Below are 23,893 nucleotides of genomic sequence, written 5' to 3' on the forward strand. Positions count from 1 at the left end.
AGAAACAAAACAAACTCAAAATCCATTCCAAGTATCTTTCCATGTTAAAATTCACCTGCAACATCATTTTTAAAGGCTGAAAATTATACCATATAGAAGTACCATAATAATAAGAAGCACCTATTTACGTGCCAGACGTGTCTTATCTCACTCAATTCTCCCAACAACCCCATGACAGAATGGCACAATGGGAAATTTACACCAAAGATACCAGTGAGGTTTATTGACATCTCAGGAAACTAGTTCTATTTTAATACCTTGCTTCATGTAGAAAAATTGACATTATTATTGTCCCCATTTTAAAGATTAGAAAACTGATGGCCAGAGAAATTAAGCAACTTGCTCGGTCATACAGCTGATAATTGCTAGAACTGGGACTCAAACACAGATAAGGAAGGCTCATTCATTAAATCTGTTCCCTGTTGCTGGACATTCATACTGTTGCCACATTTTTTGCTTGCTTTTTATAAATAATGCTATGATAACCTTTAAACTAATCTTTGCACACATCCTTAGTGAATTCTTTAGGATAAATTCATAGAGTTGGAATTTCTGGGTCACAAGGCTGTTGATATGCATTGCTGACCTGCCCTACAGAAAGCTTATACAAATTCACTTTCCAGCAGTGTATGAAAATATTGATTTCCCTGTACTTCTCCAACATTAGATATTATTGCTAATTAAAAAAAAATGTATGCCCATTCTTAAGGCATACTGTAAAAAATAATCTATTTTCCAAAGCAAGTAGAAAATATTGTGATTTATCCACAGTTTTGGATATTCCCCCCCAATGTGCCCGTCTATTAGCATTGATCATTGAGAAGTTGTGCGGCAACATGCACCAAATCTGAAAAATTTAGGTTTACCTTTAAAAAGTTCAAATACATTGGGTTGGCCAAAAAGTTCGTTCGGATTTTAGGACCATGTTATAGAAAAACCCGAACGAACTTCTTGGCCAATCCAATATATATCCACACACATATCTTTGAACAAGCAGAATTTTAACAAGTTTAATTCATACTACTGATGCTCATATCATCCTCATTCAAATGCCCAGAAAGTTCACAATATAGAATGTGCAACACTAAGGTTTATAAGATTTATAATCTAATTGAAAGGACATGTTAACCTCAACTTAAATATATACATACACCCTACATACAGAAAAATATGGTACTTTAGCTGTTTTATAAATGATTGTTATTTTTTAAAAAGCCAAAAGAAGAGAATTGTATGGTGTGGCAAACTGTTCTAAACTAATTATGAAAGACTTCCTGGAAGAGATTATTTTTAATTGATATCTAAGAGATGGGAAGGAACCAGTTTAGTTTCAGGCAACGGCTCAGAATTTCCTACTGGAAAACTTTATCCAGGAAATCCTGAGAAGATTGCCTGACTGAAGTTGATGACATCTGCAAGGATATAGTGTGAAATGTCTGGGGAAGGTAGGATTTGAACTTGAGCTATAGAAGTATAAGCCACAGTAAAGCTTTTAAACTGGACAAAATATGGATCATTTATGGGACTTGGTTGGTTCTTTTAGTAATAACGTAGAAAATTAATTGTAGAAAAGGCATCTGGAAGAGAATTCTCCCAAAGATTAAGTACTGTACGTGGTATATGCAACGGAATGACCTCAGATAATTTTTCTACATGAAACAAGGTTTTAAAATAGAACTAGTTTCCTGAGATGTCAATAAACCTCACTGGTATCTTTGGTGTAAATTTCCCATTGTGCCATTCTCTCACACTTTAGGGAAAAAAAGTCCTTGGGAGGAAGCAACAGTACCAGCATCAAGGAATGATGTCACAGGGCAGGGAGGGTAGGAGTGGGAGTGGGGGGTTGGGAGGGTGCTGGGTGAAGCTGATTCCCAAGTGTTATCTCTAGTGAAGGAATTAAGATAGGAGGAAAGGTCGTGCTTAGTTCCATTTAAGAGAGACCACAGAAAACTAATATTGTAAAGACATTAAATTTTTTAAAAACAATGTTTAACTTTCCTAGGTTTGCTATTTTTAACCCATTTCCTACTGTAGTTACTAGAGATAAAGCACTTAGAAAATTCTGAACAAGGGTTGTATGCTATGTTTAGGAATGTCTCTCCCGAGTTCCCAAAATGATTTAAGGTGGCTTACGAAGATACTGAACATGAATTGAATGTAGGCTAGAAGGACAGAACATAATGCAGGGCAAGGAATGTATTACACACTCACTACTGGGTGGGCCATAGATTGGATTTAGAGTTCATAGTTGCCAACGTGTAAAGCAAAACCTAATCAGGTAAATATTGGTAGCCATAAAATTAAAACGGACAAATTGCTCAAGTAAAGTACAACCGTTTCTGACAGGAGGATGAGATACTTTTCCTGGAGAAAAGACAAGGCTGCACCAAGTTTAACAGAGGTTCCAGGAAGAGAATTCCAAGCAGAAGAGTGGGGAAACAGGCATGCCAACCTCGGAGGTCTCAGGGGATACAGCAAAGGGGTAAATCGGGGGGAAGGCATAGTCTCCATAGCCAGAAGAGGGCCTCGGGTTTCTGCTCATCAGAAGCGGGGTGGGGTGATTTCCTGATAGTGGTGAAGAAAACATTCGAGCCTAATTAGAAAATAATTGTGAGATAGCAGATTTTTACAAGGTTTGTAAATATACATCTCTATTTGCGTGTTAAATGGCACCCGTGATTCTTCAATGCCCTCTATCACCGCAATTTTTTCTAAAACACTGTTCTACCTACATTTTAATACATTAAAAGCAACCTCAGTTAAAATTGTTTTAACTGCGGTAAAATATACATAAACATCAAATTTACCATCTTAACCATTTTTAAGTGTACAGTTCAGTAGTGTTAAATAAGTACATTCATGTTGTTATGTAACCAATGAAAAGAATCCTTTTCATCTTGCAGAACTGAAACTCTATACCCATTAAACCAACACCGCCACCACCATTCCACTTTCTGTCTCTGGGAATTTGAATACTCTAGATTCCTGCAGTACCAATTTTAAGCACAGTCTAGTATGGGATAGGATCCTTAAACTTATGGTTAATGATATCATTCAATAACACTTTTCAAGTACAGTTGACCCTTGAACAACATGGGTTTGAACTGCACGAGTCCACTTACACCTGGATTTTTTTTCAATAAATATACAGTTGGCCATTTGTATCTGAGGGTTCCCATCCATGGGTTAAAACAACCACAGACTGCAAATTTAATACACAATCTGTGGCTGGTTGAATCTGAGGAATCAAACCCTTGGATATGGAGGGTGGGCTATGGGACTGGAGCATACTCGGATTTTGGTATCATCCGCGGGTCCTAGAACCAATCCCCTGCCAATACCAAGGGACGACTGGATTTTCAAAACAATATTTTTTCAACAGGGATGTTTCTATTTTGCAATGTGGTATATCCGCTAGAAATGAAAACACCTCTATTGTTGATGCTTTGTGAAAAACATTCAAATAGTATAGAAATGCATAAGGTGGAAGTGAAATTCTTCCTATAATTCCATGCTCCAGAGATAACTACTAATAATAGATTGACACATATCCTTCTCGACATCTGTAAACATATAGAAGATCATGCTATACATGTGATTCTGAACCCTGGGTCTAATTACTAGGTACAAAGGTTAGTGAGGCTGCTCAGGATGGTAGAGTAGAAAGAAGGAAGGAACCTGGGTCTCTGATGACATCCCTGAGCCACTGAATTAACCAGCCCTGGAACCTCCTTTCATAAGACTTCTTGTTGTTTGAGATAATAAATGTCCCTTATTGTTTAAGTCACTTCTAACTGAATTTTGTTACTTCTGCCCCAAACATTCTACTTACTATGTCATTTTCCTAGATAACTCAGCCTATCTATACTTAAGGCAACTATGTACCTCCATATGTCTTATAATTATAATGAGGTGATATTTGGAACAAAATAAAAGCATATGCATAATGCTGTTACAGCAAGCTAAACCAATAAGCCTTGAAATTCCCATCATCAAATAAGTTAAAATGACTTCAGTTCTGCCAAACCCAATCCATTGTACAAGATGGTTTATTTTAAATATGCATGATATTAAGCTGAACCTTACGGGAATTAAGAGCCTAGAAATCCTAAGGAAAATTATGCATTTTAAAAAATGTCAGGTACATAGTTTCTCTACGTATGTACTATTACTAGCAGAAACACATTTATTGAGCATTTAGTATGTACCAGTGCTGTGCTGAGTGCTTTACACCGATTAATATAATCACAACAAACTTATGAGGCAGATACTATTACATTCCCATTTTACAGATGAGGAAATTAAGGCATAGAAAGGGTTATCTGCCCCCCCCAAATAATCAAGCTCATATGTATGGTGCCATTTATAGGTCCTTTCCTCTCAGTCATTATTTAACCCAATCCAGTCTGGCTTCTCATCCTACTCTTTTCTCCACTGAACTTTCAAGTTCATTAATAAGCTCCATTTTGGTAACTCAGAAGGACACCTTTCAGTCTTTATCATGTTTCACCACTTAACATGATACTCTCTTCTGAGCCTCCTCCCACCTCTCTGACCATTCCATCGTAGTCTTCTTTTGTGGGGTCTCTTCTGAGATTGATTTTTAAATCTGGTGATTTTTAAAGCTTTTTCCTATAGCCTCTTCTCTTCTCCTTGTATACTCTCTCCATAGGTCATTTCATTCATTCCCATAGCTTTAAATAATAATCTATTGATGAGTCCTAAATGTATCTCTAGCCCAGATCTCTATCCCGAGCTTCAAACTAGTATACATAACATCTCCACTTAAAGATCTGAGAACCTCAAACTTAACATGTCCAAAACTAAACTCATCTTCCCTTCTAAATCCACGCTTCTTCCAATGTTCCCTTCTTCTGTGGTACCACTATCCCATCAGTTGCCCAAGCCAGAGAGCTAGTAGTCATCTTTGCCTCCACTGTTTCCCCCTCTCCATCGAATTTATCACCAATTGATTCTACCTTTCAAGTATCTCACGCATCTGCCACCGTTCTCCATGCCCACCGCCATCACATTAGTCCAAGTTACTATCAGCTGTTTGCCAGGGTTACTGCAGTTGCCTATCTGAGCTTCTTGTATCTACTTTTGTCCTCTTCCAATCTATCAATACTTTCCCCCTCTGCAGCCAGGGTAATCTTTTAAAAATGCAAATTTGGGACTTCCCTGGTGGCACAGTTGTTAAGAATCCGCCTGCCAATGCAGGGGACACGGGTTTGAGCCCTGGTCCAGGAAGATCCCACATGCCGCGGAGCAGCTAAGCCCACGTGCCACAAATACTGAGCCCGCGTGCCACAACTACTGAAGCCTGTGCGCCTAGAGCCCATGCTCTGCAACAAGAGAAGCCACCACAATGAGAAGCCCGCGCACCACAATGAAGAGTAGCCCCCACTCGCCACAACTAGAGAAAGCCCATGCGAAGCAACGAAGACCCAACACAGCCAAAAATAAGTAAGTTAATTAATTAATTAACTTAAAAAACAAAAATGCAAATTTGATCAGGTCAATCACAGACTTAGAATTCTTTAACGGCTTTCCACTGACCTTAGGATAAAGGGCAGAATCTTTTTTTTTTTTTTTTGGCCACACTGTGTGGCTTGTGGGATCTTAGTTTCCTGACCAGGGATTGAACCCGGGGCCCCGGCAGTGAAAGTGCCGAGTCCTAACTATTGGACCACCAGGGAATTCCCAAAGTGCAAAATCTTTAAAATGACTTGGAGAGCCCCACAAGATTTTGCACTAGTTTATATCTTCAACCTCACTTCTCACCGCTTCATCTTCCACTCTAGCTAGAATGTACTTCTTTCAAATTCTCTACACACTCTGTTCTCTACACACCACACTCTAGGCCTTCTAACATGCCATTTTTTTAACCTGGAATATTGTCTGTTCCTGTAACCAATATCCCAAACTAGCGAACACCTACACAGCAGTAAGATCTCAACTAGTATGTCATTTCCTCTCTAAATCCCTCAAACTAGGTTAGATCTCCCTGGCAAGTAGATCAGGGCTTAATACATAGTAGGTTCCTAAAAATATTTGTTGACTTGGCTGAGTAGAAAAGAAGACTGGATAGGTATGGAGGGCTTTTTATTTTTAACATCTTTATTGGAGTATAATTGCTTTACAATGGTGTGTTAGTTTCTGCTTTATAACAAAGTGAATCAGTTATACATATACATATGTTCCCATATCTCTTCCCTCTTGCATCTCCCTCCCTCTCACCCTCCCTATCCCACCCCTCTGGGTGGTCACAAAGCACTGAGCTGATCTTGTATAGAGGGCTTTGATAGACAAGCAAGTGCTCAGTAAATGTTGAATGAAGGAGTAAATGAGCGGGTGGGTAGAGGAAGAAAGATTTGTTTAATGAACAGTTCTATTTTTTTCCCAATATACTATTAGTACATCTGTGGGAATAATACTGAATATCATTTTATAAAGATGAAAATGTCCAGTTTTAAGATTAGGAGGCAATATTTTAAAATAGGTTCCAAGCTATAACATTTCATTAAAATATGTTCTATAGCTTCCATCATATTAAATCATATAAGAGAAATCTATGAATAACTGTATATCAACAATTTTCTCAGATAATCTAGACAAAATGGACAAATTTCTAAAAACACACAAATTACCAAACTAACTCAAGAGGAACTATAAAATCTCAAAAGACCTGTAAACAAGTAAAGAGATAGAATCTGTTTCCACAACCTCCCAATAAAGAAAAGTCTAGGGCCAGATGGCTTCCCTGGTGAATTCTACCAAACATTTAAAGAATCAACACCAATCCTAATAAAACTCTGCCAAAAATATAAGAGGAGGAACATTTCCTAACACATTCTATGAGATCAGCATTACCCTGGTACCAAAGCCAGCAAAGATACTACAAGAAGAGAAAACTACGGCCCAATATCCCTTATGAATACAGGTGGAAAACTCCTCAACAAAATAATAACAAACCAAATCTAATAGTACATTAAAAGGATTATACCCCAAGACCAAGTGGGGTCTATCCCAGGAATTCAAAGGTGGCTCAACATAAGAAAATCAAAGTAGTAATTCATATTAACAGAATAGAGAGGAAAAAACAAATGATCATCTCAATAGATGCAGAAAAAGCATTTGAAACAATTCAACACCCTTTCATGATAAAAATACTCAGCAAGCAGGAGTGGAAAGGAATTTCCCTAACACGATGAAGTGCATTTACCCAAACCTATAGCTAATATCATACTCAATGATGAAAGACTGAAAGCTTTCCACTTATGATCAGGAACAAGACAAGGATGTGTGCTTTTTGAAACAAGAGAGAGGTGGTGTTTGAACAACATTGTGAAAGCACCAAATGCCCCTGAATTGTATACTTTAAAATAGTTAACTATGTGCTGTATGAATTTCACCTCAATAAAATGATTCATAGAGTGAATCATTTATTCACTTTGGCTTACTGATGTACAAGCGTATTTCCTATGTTTACAGGATAATTTGTAGATGAGTTCTAATTTAGAGATTGCATTATAACACCATGAAAAACAAACTATATTTTCGATTCAAGATAAATGCGAGATAAAGTCCAACTATAAGCCTGAAAACTACCCTTAGGAGAGCCTGCAAGTTTTCCGCTCAAAATTAGAATGTTCTTTTAAAAATTGAAAGCCAGATGGTTTTATATATAAAAGCAAATCTCAATGTTAAATCCATGTGGGATTTAAAAGTTAATTCTGCTGCAGCTGCAGCAGCTGTACCAATCATAACTGCAGCCAATGTGTTTATTTTTCCTTCAGTAATGTTTAGAGCAATGTTTCTCAAAGTGGGAACTTGTTAGAGATGCAAATTCTCAGGCCCTGCCTGAGACCTCCTGAATCAGAAACTCTGGGGTTGAGGGCCAGTAGTCTGTTCTAACAAGTTTTCCAGGTGCACACTCAAGTTTGAGAACCACTGACTAAGACCAATAGTGCAAGTCTATAAGCATTTTCTTACCAGACAGTGCTGTGCCATACACGATGTACTGTTTCTTCGAGTTCTTAATGTGTCAGATTGGAACACCGGTGTATTGCCACTAAGAAGAAAAGGAAAACATTTGTCATTTAAAATCCATTACAAACATTTTTTAAAGAAATAAGATTTCAAATCCTTAAACAACAATGCCATTGATGTAAATGGCTTCTTTGTGGAGACAGCTGTGCAGATGTAGGAAGTAGAACACACACACACACACACACACACAAAGTCTTGGTTGGCTGAACCTAAACAACTGTCCATGTAAGGTAAGGAATTCTCAAGCATGCCACGTTACCTCTAATCATGCTACCAAGAATAAATATAATTTATTGTGGCCTTGGAGAGACATCATTTTCTGTGTAAACTTGTAACCAATTTAAATCTATGACTGAAGCTATTACGTGCTAGTACCAACTCCCTATCGACTCCCAAACTTTCACATGAATGAGAGGGATAGCCAGTAGCAGGGGTTGACAGAACTGAGATTTTCAGATATGTTTCATTTGGCCTACTCAGTGTTAAAAATGTTTTTGAATTAGTTGTGCACACTTGGAACAACTATGGAGATTTCACATAAAGAATCCAGATTGCAGATTTCTGGATTCTACTGAAAATTTGCAAGATTTTGCCACACTGGGCCACATTCCCCCATGGCAACAACGTACTGAAGCTGAGCAGCTGCTGCATGCTGAAGATGGTCCTTGTTTGCCCAGCTTTGAAGGTGCTCACCTGGCGGGCCGCAGCCTGATTTGAGGTTGGGACCCTGAAGAAGTCCTCTTTTCCTTTTTATGTTTTGTTTTTGTTATAACTTAAAAAAATTATTTTATATTGGACTATAGTTGATTTACAATGTTGCGTTAGTTTCAGGTGTACAACAAAGTGATTCAGTTATACATATGTGTGTGTGTATATATATTCTTTTTCAAATTCTTTTCCCATTTAGGTTATTACAGAATACTGAGCAGAGTTCCCTGTGCTTTACAGTAGTAGGTCTTTGTTGGTTACCTATTTTAAATATAGTCGTGTGTTGTTATAACGTTTTATTTGGAAACTGTTTAAGACAAGAAATTGCAAAAAGAATATAGAGAGTTCTCATGTACCTTTCATCCAGGTTTCCCCAGTGATAATAAGAAAACATCTTTAACATGTTCTTTTCTGCCACCTATATCCAATCAGGTGCCAGGTCTTTTAGGTTTTACCTCTGTGATCTCTCACGTCCATCTTATTCTTTCCAGGCTCCTTGCCAAAAACCAATTCAAAGCATTTTTACTTTTCCACTGACTCTGCAATAGTCTAATTGGTCGGCTCACCTCTGTTCTTTCCCTACTGCAATCAGCTTGCTCTCCTGCTCACAACTTTCAATGACTCTCTTCATCGCCTGCTGAATTCAGTTACATTCTTTCCTATAACTTTCAAAGCCTTCCACAATTTAGCTCCACAGACTTTTGGATTTCATAGACTGGGAAAATTTCAAAACAAAATCTTGGCACAAACATACAGTTGCTACCATTTTCTCTTGCCAAGTAAGGTCATTCTTTAAAAATCTCACCAACTATCAACACCATCATTTCATTTATAAAAGGATATTTTGTTATTTAAAAAAAGCAGGGCTATTATTAAAAATAATAATAATAAAGCAAGACTAACAATCTGAGTAAAATACAGTCCTGCCCAGGAAAGTATGCTGTAACTTTTTAAAATCATGGATTGGTAAAATGTCCCCTAGGATCAGCACTGGTCAGCAGATGAACATTTGGGAGCCAGAGATCCAGACAGAGTTGACCAGCATTCTGGAATACACCTATGCTTTCCTACTTCCAAGCCTGTTCCGTGTCGTTGGAATGCTGTCCAGCTATCTGGCCCCCTTTCTTCCCGTCTGCATCCTGTCAATCTGTTAGGGCCCATCTTAAATGCCACCTGTCCAAGAATCTTTCCTGTATCCCTCACCAATTCTGCTGTCACTTCTCACTCCCTTCTCTTAATTACCCTAGCACTTTCTTTCCCTAAGCACATGTCATTCTACCATACGTTGAAGTCTTTTGAGTATTTATTTTCCCTATTAAAAGCTTATTGAGAGGTTCCCTGGTGGCACAGTGGTTAAGAATCCGCCTGCTGATGCAGGGGACACGGGTTCGAGCCCTGGTCCGGAGAGATCCCACATACTACAGAGCAACTAAACCCGCGAGCCACAACTACTGAGCCCACATGCCACTACTGAAGCCCACACACCTAGAGCCTGTGCTCCGCAACAAGAGAAGACACCGCAATGAGAAGCCCGCACACCGCAACGAAGAGTAGCTCCCGCTGGCCACAACTAGAGAAAGCCTGCACACAGCAACGAAGACCCAACACAGCCAAAAATAAATACATTAAAAAAAATCTTATTGAGCCTAGATATACATCTTTGCAGAATAGTAACTTGCATATAACAGGCAGTAACTCAATATTTTTTGAGAGGATATACGTACAGGTCTAATTTTTACTTCCTTTCCCAGTCATTTTCCCCTATGAGAACAGGAATATATTTTAGCAGTCACTGCTAGGAAGTTGGAGGGAAACTAATGGGTTACATATTTCCACGGTCTTTTGTGTGTGTGGGTAATTCTTTTTTTAAAAATTTTTATTGGGGTATAGTTGATTTACAGTGTTGTGTTAGTTTCACATGTACAGCAAAGTGTATCAGTTATACATATACATATACCCACTCTTTAGATTCTTTTCCCATATAGGCCATTACAGAGTATTGAGTAGAGTTCCCTGTGCTACACAGTACGTCCTTATTAGTTATCTATTTTATATATAGTGGTGTGTATATGTCAACCCCAATCTTCCAATTTATCTCTCCCCCCACCCGGGCTAATTCTTAAGGCTGACAATTATATTCTCCCCTAAATTTTCATCTGCCAATTTTATTTAATAAGACTATAACTGAAAAAAAATCATTGAGGCAGCATATATTTCAACTGATATGAGTCACTCAACATGAATTCATAAAATCCTAGGTGATATCTAGAATTAAGTGCTACTTACAATTTGGAAAAAGTGAAATTAATATAACTAGATAATGTTTAAGTGATCAGTAAGCAGCTCTGTCTAAACTACAGTATATTTATGCCAGTTATATTCCCAAAGCAATCACTCTTCATGGCCACTATTCTTCTTCCAGGTTTGCACAAGTTTAATAAACCCAATAGTTGGCAAACTTTTTCTGTAAAGGGCCGGACAGTAAATGTTTTGGGTTTGGTGGGCCATACAGTCTTGTTGCAACTACTCAACTCTGCCAGTGTAGTGGGAAAGTGGCCCAAGGACAATAAGTAAACAAATGGGTGTGGCTGTGTTCCAATAAAACTTTATTTACAAAACCAATCAGCAGGCTCAATTTGGCCCCCAGGCAGTAGTTTACCTTTCAAACAAAACTGAGGCAGTAACAGTTTAAATGCAGGGTCAGGCTAGCAGTATTTAAAGGGGGAAGGCACTGGCAGAAATCCGCGAATTTAATGTCTAATTCTAATAAGGGCCAGAGAAGTAGAAGAAAAAAAATACTACCTTTAAATAAAGTCACTGACACCGGTATCGAAGTCAGCCAACTAGAGGGGCTAAAGAGTATAAAGAACCAAGAGGTTTAAAACTTTTGACATTGGTATTTTTATTAATACAAGATGAACACAAAACTATGCAGGAACTTCTTAAAAAATAGTGATACTTGTGGGCTTCCCTGGTGGCGCAGTGTTTGAGAGTCCGCCTGCCGATGCAGGGGACACAGGTTCGTGCCCCGGTCTGGGAAGATCCCACGTGCCGCGGAGCGGCTGGGCCCGTGAGCCATGGCCGCTGGGCCTGCGCGTCCGGAGCCTGTGCTCCGCAACGGGAGAGGCCACAACAGTGAGAGGCCCGTGTACAGGAAAAAAAAAAAAAAGTGATACTTGTAGTAAAGAGTTGACATTTAAAGAACAAATTCTGCAAATTCTGCTGCAAGAGAGACTGAAAGTCTTTATATACAGGAAACATCAAGCAAAATTGGAAAATTGCTTGAAACAAGTGCAACAATATTTAGTGAGCTGTGATAGAGGCCAGGCAATGAGTATTAGAGGCCCACCTTAAGGAAAGTGGAAAAGTGAGCAGTGGACATATGCAACTGCAAAGAACTGGGGGGAAATGAATTCAACTAAGGCTCAGTGTAATTCTACTCTAAATTTTTTCTTGTTGATTACATGACCTCGGGCATGTGATATACCATTCCTGTGCTACTTCTTTTTGACAGACAAGAGTCCCTGGACTTGGTCTGCTTTGTGGGTTAACTCCTACTAGATAAATATGCAACTGCCCCTAAACTTTCTGTACAAAATTCACTTCCTGCATCAGGATCTTAAGCCATGGAATTCAACACTGTAACCACGCTCTAAGATGATAAAAGCAAAAATTTCACATCCTTTGCAGAACAAAGCAAAGTATGAAGGGATAACTGGGATCACTCTTTGCTTCCAGGACTTTGAGGATCGGGAAAAGGGGCCTGGTCACCCACCTCCCCCCGCCCCAGCACTTAATATATTAAACAGGATCCACACGTTCCTTCAAATATATATCCTCTGTCATCTACGTATTCGCAAATTGTTCTTCATTTCATAAAGCCTTTCAATAAAATGAACATTCTCAAGTGTTTTCTTCTACTAGCAGAGTGTGTCCATAACAGCTCATTTATTCACACAACAGGATTTAGAGTAGAATCCTGAATTTATAGAATATTCTTGTTCTCAGTACAACATGCAGAGCTGCCTCCACCCTTTATTTTTCTATCTGCCTGTTTAAAAAGGTAATGTATTATTTTCTGGTCACTTAGTTTGCTTTTCATTTTGTTACAGCATATTCTCCCTTAACTCAAATAACCAGAAAGCTGCATCTGTTTAGTTAATCAACTTAGATATTGATTAGTAGTGGACAAAGCACTAGCCTAGGAGTTTGGAGACACAGCTTCCTAGTACTGGCTCTACTACTGACTGACATTTTGGAGATTCATGGGCCTGTTTCCCCATACATTAAACAAGGAAGATAGATCTGGTCTCTTGAGTTCCCTTGTAACAGTGAATGCATTTTCCAGACATTTTTACAATACTGAGAAAACCTTATGATACTGGGATGTGAGATCCAAGATCTCACTTTAAAATTCTATTTTAAGAAATAATAAGCTTAAGTCATGCCAGATCTTTGGATATGTGCAGGAAATACAGTTAACCATCAGTGAGTTAAATCTTTTAAATCTTTTTTCATCAGCAGAGCTCTAAAGAGCCTTTTAGACATTTCCTCCCCCCAACTCCTCCTCGAAAATCCCCACACCATTTAAAAAGCACAAATATACTGCATATCAGTCTATGTGCTGTATGTATACCTGTGCTTTATACATACGAGAAAAAATTTTTCACCCACCAAGAACTAACTAGGGGCAATATTGGCCATTGAGAATGCAAAATTTAGGAGATCAATTTTCGGTGATACCTAAACTTTTTGTTCAATAAAAGCTAGGTGTAAAAAAGGCCCAAGCTTATTTGCTTGACAACTAGTTCCATTCCAACTGTGCTGAAGGTGAAGGTCAGAAGTGACAAAGCAGCGGAGAGAATGACAAAAATCAGTCATTACAGAAGATCTGGAGGCGAGGGTGGGGAGTGCACAGTTTCTTCAAGAGCGGGTAAGAGATGGGGTGAAGCTAGAAAAAGTCGTGCTCCAAACCAAATGGTTGCTGCTTTCCGGTCGCGATGAACTGTCAGAAGAGGACGTTCAGGTTCCTGTGTGAGCTCGCCCTCCGGTCAGCCCGCCCCACCTCCCCCCACCCCCAGACTGAGGGTGGGATCTTCCGGACACCAGGAACACCGGAGATACCCGCAGAACCTCGATGAATAAAGGGGTGGGAATGCTATTGGAAGTCACTTTTTTGCAGCTCTTGCCACCCTCCACCGCCCCCGCTTGCCTCCTCCAGTATCTCAGTCCTGCTCACCCAAGCCCACTGATCAAAGGGACGCTGTTGGATCTTCTCAGAGTGTTGTCTTCTGTGGTGGTTGAACTCGGCAGCACCTCCAAGCCTAGTTCCATTTTCTCCTGTGCCATGTCCGTGCCGAAGCTTAGTTTGGAGCTCTCAAGGTTTTCTGGCTCCCGTTCATATAAGCACAAGTCAAAGTGAGGAGCTGATGTAGGGAGAGAGGAAAAAGGGGGGAAAGAGAAGAAAGGAGGAAGCTCTTAGACGAGTGCGTGCTCACTTTTGCAGCCCTACCATCCCCAACACCGGTGGGCACAAAGTGGGGCAGGACTGGCTCCGACCCGCCTAACTCCCAAGCTCGGGGCACCAACACTGAGATCCTCCACCTCCAAGCCTGTAATGAAAATGAGGAATTTATCTTAATCCGTGAATCCTTCTCCTTTATTTCTCTCAGCCAAGGCAACCCCGGGTAAGCCTCTCCGGCCAAAACAAAATCTACAACCTGCAGCCCTGGATAATCATTTGGGCACCGCCCCTCCGCGCATGCGTTCTGGGTCCGGCCCGCTGACGCCTGTTTACCACGCAAGCAATGAGCATTATCGCAGGCGCCTGTGTCATTCTTGCTGGGGGCGCACAGGCAGTGAGGGAGCTGCCTTTCCCCCCCAAACCCGGTTCTCCCTTCGCTCTCCCTAGTGCAGACTCACCTTGGTTGTTCTTCCGCTCCTGTGTTAACCCTGGCGTGGTTTCGTTAACCATTATTTAGGAAAGAAAGAATGGAATAAGGTGTATGGGAGCGCCATCCTTTCTGCCTTAAGTCTAATACCCTGTTTTCTCAGTTTTGGTTAGCCCAGTGTCCCCTTATGACTGAGGCCAACAAGCTTGTAATCTCCCAGGACGAATTTTTCCATCCTGTTAAGACACCCTACACCTTTGCAATTAAAAAAACACTGAAGCCTGGGGGTGTGGGCGGGGACACTTTTAAGTGCTTAGAGACCACCCACTCCCAAAGGGTCCTGGTAAGGCGCTAACACAATTGAACCAATCGCACAAACAAATCATTGTTTTCCGTGTGTGTGTGTTTTACCATAATCATACAGTATATTTTTACAATGAATAAAACCTAGCTGCTCGAAGCTATTCATCTAAGAAAAAAATTGGGGTTAAAGCAGGGAGGCTTATTTTCTTAAAGCAAATATCTCAGAATTTAGTATACATCCCAGTGTTTCCATTTAACAATGCTATCATGGCTCGAAACATTCTAAGAACTGCTCTTTTAGAATTTTTCACCACCAGTTAATGAGCCACACTGAGTAGTGAAATCTTAACTCCATGCTAATAATTTTGAAAAACCACACATTTTAGGAACCATATAGAGAACTGGGAGAGAAGGCAAGTGAAACGAGTGAAATGGGAGTTATTAAAATAGTCATAAGGTGGTATAGCACTTTACAGTTTTAAAAAAATGTTTTCACATACTTATCTCAATTGGTTCAATCATTAACCTTGCTCAGCTAATCAGTGGTGAATTTAAAATAATGGGATTATCTTGAGACAGTTCATGACAAGTTCATGTATAACATGAAGTATCATAATCATTCTTCATTCATTCTGAGAATAGACTAAGAAAAGTGTAGTTATATTGGGCAGAATTAGGTTACCTAAACCCCAGACATGAGGACGATTTGGAGTCTCCATTCCTGATATGACAGGTTAACAATAGCTACCATTTGGGGGGCACTTATTATGTGCCAGGTACTGTCCTAAGCACTTGAAATATGTGATCGCATTTAATGCTTACAGTAACTCTGTGAGTTAGGCGCCATCACAATGCCCATTTTTCAAAGGAGGAAACCAAAGCCGGGAGGGGTTACTCAAATTACAACTACTAAGTGGCAAAGCCAAGATTCCTCTGCCCTTCTATTTAAGTGAAAAGACAGACCAGGCGCCTCTGGATATTTCTCTGGATACTATTTTTATACCCATAAGTACTCGACAAATACTTATTAGATTATTTTATGAATAAATACAGGTTTAAATAACCTGTCCTTCACAGCTATCCTGTAAAGTAAGTAAATCATTTCTATTTTATAGTTGATAAAATTCCAGAGAGATTAATGGCACATAACTAGGTAGCAGTAGAATCTGGGCTGGTACCAAGATTCCTGAAAGCCACTGCTGAAGTTCCCAGGGTAAGCTGGAAAGTTTATGAAAGATGGCAGCTAAAGCTTAGTAAAGTCAGGGTGACTGCAGAAGGCAATGGTTAAATACAGAACAGAGGGTCAAAACCAAACTGTTTGAATAAGAGATAAATATGGAGTACATCAGAGAACAGGTAGCTCTTACCTCCACTCTACTGCTTATTTTACTTTTCAAAGAGTTTATTACTATTCTTGGCAGGTAATAAGGTTTAATGGATATATTCTGAATGAATAGACCAATCAAATCTCATCATGTCTAAACATTACTGATATCTAAACACAGAGCTTGTGTTTCTAATCCAGCTGGCAGGAAAATATAGGCAATTTAAAGGAAACTATCTAAAAGTGGTTTAAAAACTCTATTATGGTCAGAACACATAAATATTGAGGATTAAAATGACGATTAGGCTTGGCAAGTTTTAATATGGTACAACTGAGTTGAAGAAGCAGGTAAAACTATTTTTGCAAAAGATGAATTTTTTTATTTTAAATTTCCTGGTTATTAAGTTTCCTGTATTTTCTAGGTATGTATGATTAACACAACACAGAGGCCATCTCTCTCCCAGGGTCATTCAAGTGGTGAGGATTAAATGAGTTAATATTTCTAAAGCTCTCAGAATACTGCCTAGCACACAGTAACTGCTACGCAGGTGTTCAATAAAATAAGTAATTCCAGGGCTTCTCTGGTGGCGCAGTGGTTGGGAGTCCGCCTGCCGATGCAGGGAACGCGGGTTCGTGCCCCGAACGAACGCGGGTTCGTGCCCATCCGGGAGGATCCCTCATGCCTCCAGCGGCTGGGCCCGTGAGCCATGGCCGCTGGGGCCTGCGCGTCCGGAGCCTGTGCTCCGCAACGGGAGAGGCCGCAGAGGTCAGAGGGCCGCGTACCGCAAAAAAAAAAAAAAAAAAAAAAAAAAAAAAAGTAATTCCAGGTCTCACACAAGAATTCTGGTTCTGCTACTTGTTCGTCAGGACTTTACCTAATATCATTGAAGCGAAAGGTGCTTGTATAATGGAGACGAGTGTTTCTCACTAACTATATGAACTCTCACTAGATTCACTTTATTTTTACCCCATTGCTTTTGTTTATTCACTTCCCTTTGCATCCCTAGTGCATCCAAATGGATGATCTGAAAAAGAAATCTGCCCCTCCAGACAGAGACCAACAAAGTCGAGGGATTTAAGAAACGAGCTAGGATCACAGAAGTCAGAGCATACGAATTGGGAGCGAAAAAACGTGGAAACCACGTGTTTCTTTTTCCCATGAATACTGGCCCAAAATCCTCCAGAAAGATGATGCTCCAGTATCTCCAAACGATTGGTCCTTTTCAAAATCGGGCGCCAGGGTCCCCGGGCCAATGCACTCAAAAAAGGCTCCGGGCTCCCTGGAAACGCTCCTCCCCTTTGGAGGAAGTTTGCCGGGCGGGGCTCCCACGCATGCTCCGTGCCCGCGGGCCCATTGGCGCGGCCGCTGGGCGCGTGCGCAGGACCCGATGGGTCCCCGGACGCGGAAGACCTGGCACGGCGGAGGTTCCCGCTTCTGAGGCGTGAGAGGCGGCAGGTTGTAGAATTTGGTCTTGGCCCCGAGGGGTTCCCCCGGGCCATTAGAACCCAAGACAGGAGAAGGAGGCACCGCGGCGGCGGCTGGTCGAACCCCCCACCTGTCCTCCAGGCAGGGAGGGGGGGCGAGGAGAGGAGAAGCACCGATCGCAGGGCTGAGGAGCCTCCGGACCGGGTCCCGGAGCATGGGGGACTGGACCGGGTCCCCGAGCATGGGGAGCTGGAGTCTCCGAGGCTGCCTGGCCGGGCCCTGCCCGACTGTCAGCTCCTCGGTGCTAGTGCTGCCCGGGCAGCTGGGGTGTCTGTAGCCCGGCCCCGCTTGAGGTCGTTGGCCAAAAGATAGCAGCATGAGTGCCGCCGCTGCCTAGTTTCCCCCCCGTCCTTCTCTGCTCCCTCCTTTCTCTCTCCTCTTCCCCATACTTCGTCCTTCTTCTTTCACTCCCCCCACTCCTCTTTTCCCTCCACCCTACCCTCCTCCTTTCCCCCGTCTTCTTTTCCCCCTTCTGTCCTCCTCCTTTTACCCTCTTTGTCTTCCTGCTTTTCCATCTACCTTTTTCCCTCCCTCTTGCTCTTTTACCTCCTCCTTCCATCCCTCTCCTTACTCGTTCCTCTTCCTTTATCCTGTCACCGTCCACCACGACCTCTCCGTCCTCCTCCCCTCCCTCATCCTCATCCTCATCCTCCTTCCCTCCTCCTCCTCTCCTGCTTTTCTCCGCCCCCGCCCCCAAGCCTCCGCCCCTTAGCCCCCGCCCCCAACTGCCAGTCCCCAGCAGCTCAGTCCTGCAGTGAGAGTCTTGGGAGTCCATAGCTAAGCACCAGGAGCTGAGCACTGTCCGCCGTGCCTGCCTGCAAGTCTCCGACATGGCTCAGGAGAAAATGGAGCTGGACTTGGAGTCTGACACATCTGATGGGGTCACCCTGAGGAGAGCCAACAGCGCTCCCCTGATCCAAGGGCTCAGGTGAGCACGGTTGGGGAGGATGGAGTGCAGGGTTCAGGGGCTCCTCGACCCCCTGCAAGCAGTCTTCCTTCCCTCAAGTGAGAGTTGGAGCTCATTTGGGTCCTCCATGCTGAGGGGGTGGGGACTTGTTTGCTTGACAGTAACTTGGGTCCCAAGGTGGAGTGAAAGTTTGACCCCAAACTTGGGGGCCCTCTCTACCTGGGGCTCTGTTGGCCCACTGTAAAAGAAACTACAAGAAGCTTCTGGCTCTTCTAACAAGTTGCTTGCCCTGCCTAATTTACACCACTGAATGTCAGACTGAAGACCCTGGAACTAGGATTGCAACTTGACACCTGCGTCTAAGAGTTGCTATTTCTAAGCTTAGTTTAGGAACCCTGGCATTAACACAGGTTTACTTCAATAAATCACAGTTTATCTAATAACTTGTAATTAAATGGCATATTCATGTCGTATTAAGTGATTGGGATTTGTCATAATGTTTTCAGATCCTAGAACTGCCTGAAACGCATTCTGGTCAATAAAAAAAGAAGGGTGGCATGTCAGTGAAAGCACAGGTTTTGGAAAATAATCGAAAGAATTGACCCTTGAATTTTAGCGTAAGGTCTTGTGTTTTCATGTGAATTAAGTCACCAGAGGGTCTATTTTAAGGTAGACTCTTGTGATAGTGAAGGTTAGGTTGGCAGACGTCTTGAGCCTATTACATTTCACTTTTTGTAAGTGGGCAATTCATCTTAGAGCCAATTCGTGAGACCCTGTAGAAATGGAATGACTCCAAAAAAAGGGGATGGGAGTAGAATTAGCCAAAAACACTAATCAGGCACAGTGAAGGCGAAGGAAGAGGTAATCCTTGTCTGTCAAACTGATTATAATATCTTTATTTTAGGGAAAAAGCAGATTCACCTTTTTTTTATATTTCAAAACTGAGGGAATGGTGGAGTGACTCTTTGCTTTTCTAATGCTGTCCTCAGCTCTACATTTATTTTTGACACTATAGGAATAAACTGGTCTTTTCTGGTTGTCTTTTTGAATCTCATAAGCCAGCAATTGCTGGGGACTGGGGTGAGCCTGTTGACCTGCATTTAGACTGTTGTAGAAATAACATGCTGGGTTTTTTTGAATCATGATTTAAGTAATTATTTGAAAGGTAGCATGATGCGACAGAAGAAGGAGTGAGGCGACCAGGCCTAGTCCCAGTTTTCTCCCTAACTGGCTGTGATCAGGAATGAGTCACTTAGCCTTGTTGAGTCTCTGTTTTCTCATTTAAAATTTCAGAGAGCTGGATTAGGTGATCTCCACGGTCCCTTGAAGCCCAATCCAGTTCAGCCCTGAAAATCCTTCTTGACCTCTTGTCCTGGGCATGGCACTCTGCTAGGGACTGCAGGGATGACCAAAACACCTCTACCAAGGGGTTTAAACCACATGCACACTTTCCTTTAATAAAAAAGTCGGTGTCTCAAGAAACATCTGATTTCCCATTGTGCTCCCACCCAATGCAAAGGAGGGAATGATCGCATTAGGTTTGTGGAATGAAGAGGGGCTTTGTGGAGGGTCTGGCATTTTCGATGGGTGTTGAAGGAGAGGAAGGGTTTGGACAGATGGTGGTGGGAGGGAAGGCATTTGAGGCAGAAGGGGCAACAGTAGCAAGATTGCAGGTGTGCTGATGTAGTTGGACAGCAGGGTTCCAAAGTAGAACACATGTTTAGGGCAATAGTGGGAGATGTGCTGATAGGGCTCCCACTGGACATCAGGGCTCCCCAGCCCTTCTCAAGTCACAGCACATGTAGAAAGCAGTAACAATTGCGGGTAGGTCCTCTGGGGTAAACAGATGAGGCTGCCAGTGTCTGGTGGTAACCGGTCTGGGGGCGTGAGTTCTGCCCAGAAGGAGCTGGAGACAACCAGTCTGGAGCTCCGCCCCATACCTCTCCTAGCCGGCCCCCAAGCCGGAGGAGATCAGTATCAGCCAACCTGTAATCCACAGCACACCACTCCGGAAGCTCTGAAGAGGAGGAGGACGGTGAGAAAGTGCTACATTGTATGAAATGAGGAGCCCTTGTCGATTTCACTGTTAACCAGAGAGCTGGCGTTAATACAGTCGAAGGATATCTTATATGAGAAGACATTAATCATTTTATCTTTTATTTTTCAGTGACCTTTCCCAGGTTTTTCAACCTTACATGTTTAGAACTCGGAGGAATAGTACAACCATCATGAGCCGTCACAGCTTGGTAAGTATAGGAGTAAGTATCATCAGTAGTTGGGATCGGGGGAAGCACTTGCAAATGTAGTTCTTTCTTGAGATGATGTGCTCTGCACCATTGCTTACAAAAGAAACAAATGATATTACCTGTCTTGTTTACTGCTTATGCTATGGCTATTTTTAGCTTTTGGTGCAAAAAGGAAACCTGGTTAGAATTTTTTCTTGGCTGTGGGACTAGGTATTTTTAAACATTGTTCCTTGTTTTTTGTCACTACTTGCATATGGTAGTGAGGTAAGTCAGGATTAACTTCTAATTATAACTGAGAACAGTGGTCTTTATTTGTCCTAGGATGCAAAAATCATGTATATGGTAGCAGAGTGTTTATTTTTGTTGGACAGTGCTATCCATTCAAAGTAAAGTCTATTTGAAAATGCTTGGATTTGTATTCCAGTAGAGGTGCTGATGGTGACTGGTCTATATAGCCAGAGCCATCAGGGAACAATTTTTTAGTTGGTTGGTTGTGTTGGGAGAAATTATGTTGAGGTTTTTACATAGTAGCCCTTCACATGTGGAGCCCACTTATCCGGTAATTGCAGTGCCCTGGAAGATATGAGATGTAAGCAAATAGACCTCTAAATGGCTGAACCAGATTTCCATAGACTGTGCACAAAGGTTCATCAGTTTATTTATAGGAGGGGCTCTCTGACCTCTGAATCATCTAAAATTTATGCACAATTATAATAAGCTTCCAACCCAGTAGTGTGTGAGAAGCAGCAAATCAGAAGAGGTACATTTGGGTTAAAGGTTTATTAGCAGCAAGGGAGGAGAGGGGAAAACTGAAAAGCGGACAGAGGTTCTTACAAAATCAGCCCGTGGGTTGGTCTTAGGGCTGAGAGCCTGTTAATAGACCCTGAGGGTGTCACTGGCGTTGAACTGTAAAATAATTGATGTTCCTACAGATACCTGGGTCATTAACCTTTCCTTAAATTATAGTAATACCTACACTCATATGGTATTTTACATGTTACAAAGTACTTTCACACATTTAATTCTCATAGCAACCCCTGTGAAGTAGGCAGGGCAAAAGATGTTTTTCCCAGTTAAAAGAGGCAACAGCTAAGACTCAGCCGATCTAAGTAACTTGCTCCGAATCACACAGTTAGTAAGTGGCAGAGCTGGGATTAGAATAGAGATCTTCCAGTGCCATTGTGTTTGGTTAAATCTGTTTAAGAAATGGGGGTGGGGAATATAACACTTTTAAGAAAGATTTCCAGCTGAAGTGGCTACAGATACTTCAAGGGGGAAATGGTAGCTCTCTGGAGATTTCGTTTACTGCCCCTTCTTCCCTGAGCATACTAGAACATAGAACTACTCATTTTTGCTGTATATGTGAAAAATGTTTCTATATGTTCTACAGCGTGTTCTGATCTCAACAGCATAGCAAAGAAGGGAAAATGATTTTGCCCCTCTGAACTTCACTTGGCTCTTTTCTAAGATGTGAAGATTCTTATCAACTCTGGCGGGGTGCATCTCTCATTAATAGCCTTTCTTCTGGCTCTACTAAAATGCATGCAGACTGAAATGGAAAGGGCTGGGGGGGAGGAGGGCGGGGCTGAAGAAAGAGATGTGCAGAACTAGGACCTTCATTATTAACTGATTAGATAGAAAGGCAGGGAGAAGAGGACTGCAGTGACTGAGATTTTGTTTCTTGGTGACCAGGGGGAAAAGTGTTGCCTTTATTCTGGGTAGAGAAATAAGAGGAATTGGTCATTTGAAGGGAAAAAAGATAACATTCTTTCCAGGCATGTGGGTTCAAGATGCCAGTGGCCCCGTGCTGTTCTCCAAAGCAATATTTAGAAATCTTCTCAGAAACAACAATCATCCTGCCTCACCCCCTTTCACTTTCAGCAGATGACCCTTCTCACTTCTCAGAGAAGGCAGACACCTCTCTTCCAGAACCGGCAGCTTTCTTCTCCTGGAAGCGTCTTTCCCTTCACATGGGGTGCTTCCTGCTAATGATTGGGAATTTGTCGGACTCCCCTGTGCCTTTGCTTAGTCTGTCGTCTCTGCTCTATCTTGTGTCCTCACAGTCTCTTCCTTGCTGGCTCTTTCCCTCCCACCTTCTTCTCCCGGCTCACACATCTCATATCTGGAAGACAAGCTTCTCTTCTTTTTCATACGTCTGTCTTTCCCTTTTTCCCTTCCCCTCTCCGAGCTTTTTCAAAGTTTAATCCACACTCAACTGCCTCTGACTCCTTGCCAACAATTCAGCCAGTTTATAATCTCACTACATCTACCACAACTCCATTTAAAAACCGTGCTGCTAGAGTCCCCAGTGTCAGGGGCCTCTGTTCTGGTCCCATTTAAGCCCTTTGCTCTAATTTCACACCATTAACTGGCGCCTCCTTGAGGTTCTTGGCTTTTTGCTCAGCCCATCCATTGCTCTTGTTGCTGGTACTGGACACAGCTCTGCTGTTCTCTGTCCCTCTTGAGGGTCTACTCTCCAGTTCTGTCTCAAATCGACAAGTTGTGGGTGATATAGATGTACCATCTAAGCTTGTGGCTTTCTCCACAGTCAGCTTCTGGCAATCCGTACTTTGGCTTTCCTGATTATTTCGTTGCCTTTGGGGTTTCTTTTGTTCCCTGACTGACATGTTCATGCTCTCTGCCACAGTATCCTGATGGAGTCTTTCCTGCCTTATTTACTTGCCTAGTAGCTTAGCATTTTTCAAATGACCTTATCAAGAGTTCACCAGCAAACATATATTACTTTCATAATGGAAAAAAATACTTTTGGAAAGGAATTTACTGGTAAAGTTTTTCTTGTTTCAAAGCCTAGGAGAGGAAGAAGTAAAAGAAAAGGGTGGGAAATGAAGGGATATCTTTTGAGGTAAAATCTTATTTTAGTGGATAACTTTAAAAAAATTTCACCAGAATTAGCTTTTGCCTAAAAACCTTAGAGCAGTTTATCATCACCATTTTATACTGCTCACTACATGAGTA

At 41.7% G+C, this 23,893-nt stretch overlaps 2 protein-coding genes across 11 annotated transcripts in view; one reads left to right on the forward strand and one right to left on the reverse strand.

Moving 5' to 3' along the window:
* PABIR3 (PABIR family member 3) overlaps positions 1-14,504 on the reverse strand; it is a 58,227-nt gene extending 43,723 nt beyond the window's left edge. Inside the window, exons 1-2 of the mRNA XM_067722852.1 lie at positions 14,000-14,504; positions 7,996-8,074 (exon numbers count right to left, since the gene is read on the reverse strand). Of these exons, the coding sequence (XP_067578953.1) occupies positions 7,996-8,074; positions 14,000-14,109 (189 nt within the window). The 5' untranslated portion in view covers positions 14,110-14,504. The remainder of the gene's footprint in view (positions 1-7,995; positions 8,075-13,999) is intronic.
* A 3,130-nt stretch (positions 14,505-17,634) lies between these two features.
* Positions 17,635-23,893, forward strand: part of PABIR2 (PABIR family member 2) — an 80,527-nt gene continuing 74,268 nt past the window's right edge. For 6 of the 10 annotated variants that reach the window (XM_067724178.1, XM_067724183.1, XM_067724176.1 and 3 more), the window contains exons 1-2: positions 17,636-18,692; positions 20,839-20,917. In XM_067724178.1, coding sequence (XP_067580279.1) covers positions 18,595-18,692; positions 20,839-20,917 — 177 coding nt within the window. In that variant the 5' untranslated portion in view covers positions 17,636-18,594. Of the gene's footprint in view, positions 18,693-20,838; positions 20,918-23,893 lie in introns of all 10 variants that reach the window. The other 4 variants (XM_067724177.1, XM_067724182.1, XM_067724174.1 and 1 more) reach the window with 2 other exon arrangements.

The sequence above is a fragment of the Pseudorca crassidens genome, chromosome X (genome assembly GCF_039906515.1).
Source record: "Pseudorca crassidens isolate mPseCra1 chromosome X, mPseCra1.hap1, whole genome shotgun sequence".
Classification (NCBI taxonomy): Eukaryota; Metazoa; Chordata; class Mammalia; order Artiodactyla; family Delphinidae; genus Pseudorca; species Pseudorca crassidens.